General features: G+C 39.9%; 1 protein-coding gene across 3 annotated transcripts in view; it reads right to left on the bottom strand.

Annotated features, from left to right (window-relative positions):
• Positions 1-4,343: 4,343 nt before the first annotated feature.
• Positions 4,344-10,034, bottom strand: part of Lrrk2 (leucine rich repeat kinase 2) — a 143,745-nt gene continuing 138,054 nt past the window's right edge. For 2 of the 3 annotated variants that reach the window (XM_029561887.1, XM_017797294.2), the window contains exons 49-51: positions 8,056-8,264; positions 6,200-6,271; positions 4,840-4,980 (exon numbers count right to left, since the gene is read on the bottom strand). In XM_029561887.1, coding sequence (XP_029417747.1) covers positions 4,859-4,980; positions 6,200-6,271; positions 8,056-8,264 — 403 coding nt within the window. In that variant the 3' untranslated portion in view covers positions 4,840-4,858. Of the gene's footprint in view, positions 4,981-6,199; positions 6,272-8,055; positions 8,265-10,034 lie in introns of all 3 variants that reach the window. The other variant, XM_008829670.3, reaches the window with a different exon arrangement.

Raw genomic sequence — 10,034 nt, 5'->3', positions numbered from 1 at the left:
ATTTTCATTATCCACTCATCAGCTGAGAGGCACTTAGGTTGCTTCTCTCTCTTAGCTATTTTGAAACGAGCAACAACAAACATGGTTGTACAAGTGTCTTTACAATAGGATGAGTCTTTTGGGTATATGCCAAGGAGTGGTATAACTGGGTCAAATGCTAGGTTCATTTGTAGATTTTTAAGAATTCTCCATACTGTTTTCCATAGAGGTTGCATGAGTTTGCAATCCTCCCAGCAGTGAAATGAGTGTTCCCCTTTCTCCACATCCTTATCAGCATTTGGTATCATTTGTTCTCTTGATCCTGGCCAGTCTGGTTGGGGTAAGATAAAATCTTATGGTGGTTTTAATTTGCATTTCCCTAATTACTAAGGAGGATCACCTTGATTTTTAAATCTTCCCAGAGCCTCTGTTCTCTTTATCACATTGTGTTCTATTTTCATATACAAATGGTAGCAGCCCTGCCTTTTGCGGTGTACAAATGCATAAACATGGGGGCTGGAGAGATGGCTCAACGGTTAAGAACACTGACTGTTCTTGCAGAAGACTAAGGTTTGAATCCCAGCACCCACATGGCAGCTAACAACTATCTGTAACTCCAGTTCCAGGAGATCTAACAGCCTCTTCTGTCCTCCACACGACTCGGATGCATTTACCCACATGCAGGCAATATACGCATACACATACAATAAAAATAATAAATAAGGGGCTGGAGAGATGGCTCAGAGGTTAAGAGCACTGACTGCTCTTGCAGAGGACCCACGTTCGAGTCCCAGCACCCACATGGCAGCTATGAACCATCCTTAACTCCAGTTCCAGGGGAATCCGAAGCCCTCTTCTGACCTCCACAGCATTGCACGTCACCGGTGCACTCACATGCATGCAGGCAATACACTCATACACATAAAAAAAGTAATAAAATATTAAAATTACAAAAACAAATGCATACACACAACGAAGAACAGGTCAAAGTAGCATGCATAAGGTACGGGGTTTGTTCCCTAGTAGATTCTCAGGGAAGCCAAGTTGCAGACACAGATGCTCATTCCGGCTTCCGAGTCTTCAGGCGCAGACTGGCACAGAGCCCCTCCAGGTACCGGCGGACTTTAAACTGTGAGGGAGCAACAGACCAGAGGCCACCTTGGCCTGTCTGTGCCCAGGACTCGGGGTGTCCAGAAAGGAAGCCCTGGATTCCGCTGCCTCCCCTCCCTGTTTGAAGCCAAAGACGAAGTGCACCGCGCTTGCCTTGACCCCTTAGAGAGGACAGGGTGCGGCCTGCGAACTGCTGGCATTTTGAGTTGTCCTGGAAACAGGGCTCCCCAGCTGGACGAACAACGGCAAGAGGCTAAGCGTTTCATTTCTTCCGAGTAGGAAAATACCAGATTTTACTGTCCTGCTTCTGTCCCCAGGGAAAGCATTTGTTTGTAGACTATTGAATCTACAAACTACATAAACAGGCAGGATAGAAAGGAAGGGGAAATCTTGGGGATATGAGCGGGAGGAAAAAAAACAGAAAAAAATCCAGTTGAAGCCACTGCCACTCCCACATAGTTAACAATAATTTCAGGCCTTTCTCCCTTCCCAGCCATAAATCTGTGCTTTTCTAGGACTCTCACAGAAATCCCACTTACAGAGGAAGGATGGGTGCCAAACCCTTTGTGCAGCCCTAGTAACACCTGGTTTTACTTTCAGATCATAATTCTATCCAAAGCACCTCTAGAGCCACCTCACAAATCTCTTAGCAAAAAGAAGGAAAAAATAGCAAGAGTTTCTTGAGCTGGGCCTGGTGGTGCACACCTTTAGTACCAGCAGTCAGGAGGCAGAGGCAGGATGATCTCTGTGAAATCAGATGGAGACCAGGTTGGTCTACATAGCGAGTTCCAGGCCAGCTGGGGCTGCACGGAGACCCTGTCTCAAAAAGTCCAAGAAAGAGCAAGCTTCTTGACAACATTTTGAGATACAACTTGAGTCACTAAAGTGTACACATGGCTAATGCTAAGACAATTAGCTCCTTACTTTCGCCGGAGGAGCCTGTCCCCTCACTTTGGGGCATCTCTTTTCCTTCCTCTCCTCTTGGGAAGCGCACACCCCGACTTGGATATGTCTTGTTTCTTATGTTTGTCAAGGCGGGAGGCCAACCTTGGGTGTCTTTCCTCAGGTGCAGTCACCTTTCTGTTTTGAGACAGGGTCTCTCAGAGGCCTGGAGCTCTTGACTGGCTGGCCACAGAGCTCCAGGGCTCCACCTGCATCCACCTCACCATTGCTGGGATCACAAGTGTGTGCCACTACGCCCAGCTCTGTTATGTGGGCTCTGAGTACCCTACAGAGTTCAAGTTCTTCTGTTTGCAAAGTGAGCGCTCTCTCTCCCCAAACCCTGCCTTTCAGCTTTAAAGTGTTTTACACACAGACCTCACTGGACTCAGAGGCACAGTGCTGACTGGAATCAAATTCAGTTTTGCTGTTTTGTTTTGTTTTTTGAAATTTCTGCATTGAAATATTTTCTGTTAACATAAGTTGCTCATGTTTTGATAATGGTTAGTGATTTTTCTTAAGTGCTACATCAGATCTTTTTAAAAATATTTTATTTGTAATTTTTATTTCATATGTATGAGTGTATTGCCTGCATGTAGGTAGGTGTAATTGTGTCATGTAATGTCCGTGGAGGTTAGAAGAGGGTGTCAGATTCCCTGGAACTGGAGTTATGGATGGTTGTTAACTGCTATGTGAGTGCTAGGAATCAAACGGGGTCCTCTGCAAGAGCAGCCAGTGCTCTTAACTGCTGAGCCACCTCTCCAGTCTCCTATATCAGTTCTTTAAAAATCTTATTCTTGTTTCAGTACTCAAGCAACTGTTTGTGTTATAGAAAACAGAATTCAAACAGCCTACAAATCCTCAAGAAAAATCTACAGCCTGAACCTTCCTTCATGGACAACCCACATAAGGGTTAGTACAGAGCCATGTAAGACAGATGGACACCCACCTGTGAAAAACGAACCATGTCACAAGGTTTTAAAACTCACAAGCATGCATTGAAATGATTATTATTCCATTTAAATACAATGTTCTTTTACATATTTTTCTATAACCATTTTTGGCAAATAAAAACTATAAACACATACAGAGAAGTAATGGGAAAAAATATACAGGAATAAAGAGTCCCATCATGAATGAAGTTTCATTGTTAATTTTGCAGAAAAGTTAAATGTGCCATTAGAAAAAGTAGAAATTCATTCAAGGTTAAGAATTTGATTAACCTTAACAGAAAGAATTTTAAAGTCTTCGTACATTACAATTCTAGTCAGCTCTGGAACTAATGATGATTGCAGGGCATTATTTAAAAGAACAACTATCAGCCATGATCAGAACATTTACCAGAAATGTTTTTCTTAAAGTGGAAATTGTCCCCAAATTATTGCATGCATGATACCCTCTGTGGGAAGACATTTAGGTCTAATTTAAATTATGTTTCTACCTAAGCTAAAATTCCTTAACAAACTGGATTAAGCTATAAATGTGTCTCCATTGTTTGATGGCAATTTTAAAATTCTATAATTCTGAAAGCAGGAATATATTTAAACAATGCAGAAGGTGTAATGTCAGAAATTTAAGAAAAATATCACCAGAGCATTAAAGCAAAACCAAGTAGGAAGCCAGTCACCAGCAGTGTGCCTTACCACTGAAAATCAATTAAAACCATAATTATGCCACCTGGGACCTTCCAGAGGGCTCAGAAGGTAGGGTGCTTGCAACCAAGCCTGACAACCTGAGTTCGATCCCCAGATTCCACATACCAGAAGGACATAAACAGCTTCCCTAAGTTGTCCCCTCACCTCCACATGTGCACACACATGTAAATAAGAAACAAAATAAAGGGCTGGAGACATGGCTCAGCAGTTAAGAACACTGTTCTTACAGAAGACCCAGGTTCAAATCCCAGCACCCATATGACAGCTAATAATTGTCCGTAACTCCAGTTCCAGGGGATCTGACAGCCTCTTCTGTCCTCCGTGGGCATTGCACAACACGGGTCCATTTACCTACATGCAGGCAATACACACACACACATAAAATAAAAATAATAAATAAAATATTTTTTTTAAAAAAGAAACAAAATAAAAACTGTAAAAGCTGTAAATGCACCACGTGAAGGAAGGACCATTGTATCTGACTAATTATATAAATTTTAGGGCATCCACATTCAAAAATGGAGAAGAAAAAGTAGGAAAACAGAGAGTGATCATGTCTTTCTTAGACTGGTGGCCTTTGCACACACGGCATATTTTCATTTCAATGTTGTTTTAATAAAGTTTCCTTTCAGATGTAGTTTGCATCAGCAATCAATAGAATCTGCTTGAACAGAAGGCTTTATTATTGAAAACCAACAATGTACAAGCATTTGTGATAGTTTAAAGCGATGTAAGAAAGAGCCTACAGCATGAGAGCACTGCGCTAACGTTTGGGTTCTTCCTGCAGAGTTGGCAGACGGTAAAAAAGCAACAGCCTTGTCCTGAGCAAAGGTTTAAAGTTTATCTTCGTAACATACAGCAAAACGAACGTAATCACACTATAAACTTTAGTATGAACACTGAAATTAAATACTTGGCCGATTTCTTTTGCTTGATCCATTACACTAATTAGAGCATAGAGGAAATCCAGCACTATATTTTAAACAATTCTTTGAAACATCTGTTCACTGGTAAATATCTTTATATTTATTAAATTAAACATAAAACATATAAACATTCCTTCATGTACATATGAGCTTTTCAAAGAGTAGAAATATTATTTTCAATGTAAACATTTAAAAAATATTTGAGGGGAATCATTTTGCAACCCAACGAGCGAGCTATCTGCTGTCCTCCTAGTCGACAGACGTTCTTCTCATTTTATCAGCTAATTCTGTTCTCACGTCAATGTGCTTCTCTAAATTTTGCACTTCGTGTGGAAGATTGATGTCCCAAATAGACAAGCAAGATTGTATCTCTATAAGAAAAAAACATATTTCAAAGATCCACTATCAAATGCTTTATTTCATTAATTTATATTTATTTAAATTGAACAAATGTATATATATGCAGCCATGAAGAGTGTACTAAATTATTGCTATTTACAAAGAAAAATCTATTCTTAGAAAATGTTAGTAACACATTGTACAAAAAACTATAGAAGCTACTAAATTTCAATGAGTATTAACATTTTATAACCTACCATTTCACTTACTAGAAGAAATAGCTATTTCAAACATTGTTAAATATTAGACTTCATACAGATATAGTTAAAATTATAAGGGAAAATACTCCATTTAGTTTAAATTGGATTATAGTGACTGTCATCTCTTATATGAAAAAGTTAATATTTAACCTTCATAAGTCACTGAAACTTCCTTTTGACTGTTTCTGTATGAGCTGTTTATATCATGAAGCACCAGTTGAAACTGCTGAACATGGATCAGTGAGATGACTCAGCCAGCAAAAGCACAGGCTGCAAAGCCTGAAGATCTGAGTTTGAGCCCTGGGTCCCCACGTGGTGGAAAAAGAGAACCGACTCAGACGAGTTGTCCTCTGACATGTAAACAAGCACTGTGTCACACGTGCATCCAAGGATGCACTCTCACACAGATAGATAAATGACAGACGATAGACAGACAGATGATGATTGATAGATGATAGATGATAGATAGACAGATAGAGATAGATGATAGATTAGATAGATGATAGATATATTATAGATAGATGATAGATAGAAGATAGACAGATAGATAGATAGATAGATAGATAGACAGATAGATAGATAGATGATAGATAATAGACAGACAGATGACAGATAAAAAATGAAGCATCTTAAAAGAATTGCTGATGGGGCTGGAGAAATGGCTCAGCGGTTAAGAACACTGGTTGTTCTTGCAGAAGACCCGGGTTCAAATCCCAGCACCTACATGGCATCTAACAACTGTCTGTAACTCCAGTCCCAGGGAATCCAACAGCCTCTTCTGACCTCTGTGGGCATTGCACAACACGGGTGCACTTCCCTACATGCAGCCAATACACACATACCCATACTTTTTTTTAAATTAAATTTTAAAAAAGTTTAAAAAGACCTGCCGATTGTAATTTTCATTCCACTCGGGATCGGTTTACAAAGCATGCACCAGCACCACCACTCAGGCCACAGGCCCTTTGCACACCGTTCTCCTGACCGTTACCTTTCTGTTCTTCTGTTCCTTCCGTACTTTTCCGCTTATAGCCCAAAACCAGCATGACGTTTTTAAGGCTTCCTTTAGCAAAACAAGAATATTGAAATTTTCTATTAAAATATTTTAATAAACTGGACTGGAGAAAGTACAGTTGTCCAGATATTAAGACACAAATGTATTCAATCTGAATTCACAATGTTATTAGGAAACACTCCAATTATATTGAAAAAAAACCTCTCTAAGGAGATCAGAATTTTCTTAAGGAAGAAAACCTGTGATACATAATTATATGAAATCTGAGAAAACTGTTTTAACATTTCTTATAAAATATTTACACTTTATTCCTCCCCCAAAGCTTTAACACTGAAGGAGAGAAAGTCCAGGAAAGTGTTTCAGTATTGTTAGGCACAAATACAAAGCATTTGGATGGTAGGTTGGGTGGTCAGACTGATGACCTTAACAGCATCACATTTCTTTCTTGAGTCATTCACTCATTTCTTTGACAATGTCCATCAGAGGTCTTGTACATACTGGGACTTTGGCTAAGTTCTAGGAATGAGGTAGGAACAAAAACACCCAGACCTGCGCAACTCACATGGAGTTCCTGCTCTGTTTTGTCAGGAGGTGAAAATCTTTAGCCAATGCAATCAATGCACATGAACCTTTCGAATTCCAGAGGGAGCCAAGAAGTAATCACTGTCCATGTCTCTGAGCTATCATTCCAAAATGCAAGAAGACAGAGCACGCACCCAAAGTCCTTCAGGCAGGACTGAGCAGTGTGAGAGACTGAATACTTCCTCAGCCAGAAAGAACTAGAAGAAACGTTCCAAATGACCAGGGACTAGAGGGGCAAGTGAAGACCATAGGCAGTGTAGGCTTCAACTTCTATGTTCACTTTACAGTCAGTCATAATCCACTGCAGTGACACTATGATTACAGTGACTACCAACCATTCAGATCCCATATGCATACATAACAAATTGAGGCCTTAGCACAGCTGGTAGAAAACAGCTGGGCAGATAGCCCACTGAGATTGTCCACTCTAGCTGTGGGACGCACGCCCAACAATTCCCAGTCATGAGAGGCATCTCACGTTCTGTGAAGCTCTGATAGCCATAGATGAAGTGCCAGTGAAGGGGGCAGGAGAAACTCTGGTCGTTCCTTAATTTTCTCCTTACCATGGCCAAACATTTTGCTTCTCATTTGCTAAAGTTACATAAACTCTATTTTCATAGACCTAAGCCCTACAATGTTACTTTGTGATACATTTTGTATAGATGATGTGATTCTTGTTTTCTAAATTGAATCATTAATCAAAGGAAGACATTGAAAAATTCTTTTGTGAAAAATATATTCCAAATGGCACTGTGATGTATTCAAATTTAAATAGAACAGGAAGCAAAATTTGGACAAAATTTATAATTATCCATATTTGTAGATTGTGGAGTTCAGTGTATACTGCTATAAATATATAAATTTATAGAATGAAAATAGGACTCTTTGACAAGAAAGAAGCTTAGATTAGAATCAAAATAAACATGTGCTTTGACTTATTGGATGAAAAGAGAAAAAAAAATATATATATATATATATTCCATTTTTGCATTAGATATAGAAGACAAAAGCTGAAGACCCAAATTAACTGCTCTGCTGAAGTGGCCTACATCTCTCATACTGAGAGCATCTGTTTCCTTCATTCTTAAATGACCCTATTCAGAGATCACCCCCACTACTACACTGCATAATATGAGTGTCTTATATACTCTAAATGACATTAGACCGTCTTATTAAAAGGGAATTTTTATTTTTAAACTGATATATTTTAAAATCTTGGCTATGGATAAACAGAAAGGAGAGACACTTGCCTAACTGTGCTGGGACCATGACTCTAACAGAATCACAGAAGTTGTTAATGATGCGTATGACGCGCCGAGTGGAAAGATCCAGGAGTAAGATGTGGCCTCCGCCAGTCCCTATCCAGAGAGCTGTGTTCTTCTGCAGGCAGAGTGCCTTCACCCTCCCGGAGTAAGACAGCTTGTGCTTTGATTCTCTGTTTGTTTTTACCATTACCTCCCTAGAACCATAGAGACAGTCAGCATTAACAGTTTCATCAGCACTTAAGAGATACAACAGATGAATACGGTATGTGGGGACAGGGTCCAGGACCCCCCACTTCAGTTAGCACAGTCGCAGGTATTCAGGCTCCTTCTACAAAACAACACAGCACGTGTATGGACCTTACACACAACCCTCCTGCATACTTTAAATTGTCTCTGAACAACTTATCAGACCTGATGTACTGCAAGAGCTGTGTAGACAGTTATGCCGTCATTTGGGGATTAATGACAGAGGAGTCTACACACCTTCATTTCACCCATATTCAAGCATCAGAGGCCTATTCTATTTGGGATGCAGAGCCTGAGAAAATGAAAGGCTGACTTCATGCTCTGCGTGTCACTAAAACTGCACAAAGCTAATTTAGTTAAACACAGGATGCCACAAAGCATGTCCCTTTACTTGAAACATAAATTCTCAAAGGCTCTTGTGATAACCTTTCAACTTTAAGGGATTCTCAAATGAGCAAGGTGGATATCAGCATACTGTTTTTATAAATATCTAATCCAGTAATGTTATAAGGAAGTTGCCCAGAAAAAGTAGTTAGCTTTGAAACTTTCTATGAAGTGTAAAGGAAAATAAAATTATTTACTCAAAACTATGATAGTCTAATAATTCATGAGAAAAATGAAGGATCCAGAAACAAGAGAACACTAATGATCCCAAAACTTCGGTAATTAAGGGGCCCTAACACACAGCACTGTCAGCCTTTCTGAACTTGTCTTCTCAAAAATCCAGATGCTAGGCAGATGAACTGGCGGTCTCAATTTATAGATTCAATGTGCCATCTTAGCACAGTCTACAGAGTACAGAAAGTTCATACAGTCAGGGCTGGAGAGATGGCTCGGTGGTTAAGAACATTGACTGCTCTAGCAGAAGATCCAGGTTTGAGTCCCAGCACCACATGGTGGCTAACAGTCATCTGTAACTCCAGTTCCAGGGGATCTGACACCTCTTCTGACCTCTACCATACCACACGATACAGATGGACTTACATACATGCTGGTATAAACTCATGTACATAAGATAAAGACAAAACAAAAAAGGATTCATACAAACAAAATAAAACAAAAATCATGAACTGGGAAATAGGTTTGGCAGCCACTTCCCGGCACTGGTCGTAAGCACAACCTGGCTCTCCATCTACAACCTGTTTCTCCCTCCTGAGTTAGAGCACTGACCAGTACAGGGAGGTTACCTGTATTTTTCTCTTATTTTATGACATCCCCCCCCTTTATAGTACAGAACTTGAATTCATAATTCAATTATAAGTAGAAATATATATTTGTTTTTTTTTTAAATTGTGTTTTTTTTTTTTACTTTATGTGTATGAGTGGATTGTCTGCATGTATGCAAGTGCACCTATGTCATGCAATGCTTGTGGAGGGCAGAAGAGGTCATTGGATCCCCTGGAACTGGAGTTACAGATGGTTGTTAGCAGTCATCCATATGCTGAGAACGGAAGCCCTGTCCTCTGCAAGAGCAGCCAGTGCTCTTAACTGCTGTGCCATCTTTCTAGTCCCAAGTAGTAAATTTTAATACTTTATCACAACAATATCTCTCTAATCAGCAGTGAGGTTATTTTGTTTTTAATGTGTGTTTTTCCTGCGTGTATGAAATTGTACCCATGTGTGCGATGCCTGTTGGAGGTCAGAAGAGGGCATCAGATCCCCTAGAACAGGAGTTCAAGTTGTTAGCAGCCATCTTGGTGCAAAATCCAACACCCCTC

This window comes from Nannospalax galili, unplaced genomic scaffold (genome assembly GCF_000622305.1).
Source record: "Nannospalax galili isolate Female #2095 unplaced genomic scaffold, S.galili_v1.0 scaffold454, whole genome shotgun sequence".
Lineage (NCBI taxonomy): Eukaryota > Metazoa > Chordata > Mammalia > Rodentia > Spalacidae > Nannospalax > Nannospalax galili.
This window is presented reverse-complemented; position numbering and strand designations above follow the sequence as displayed.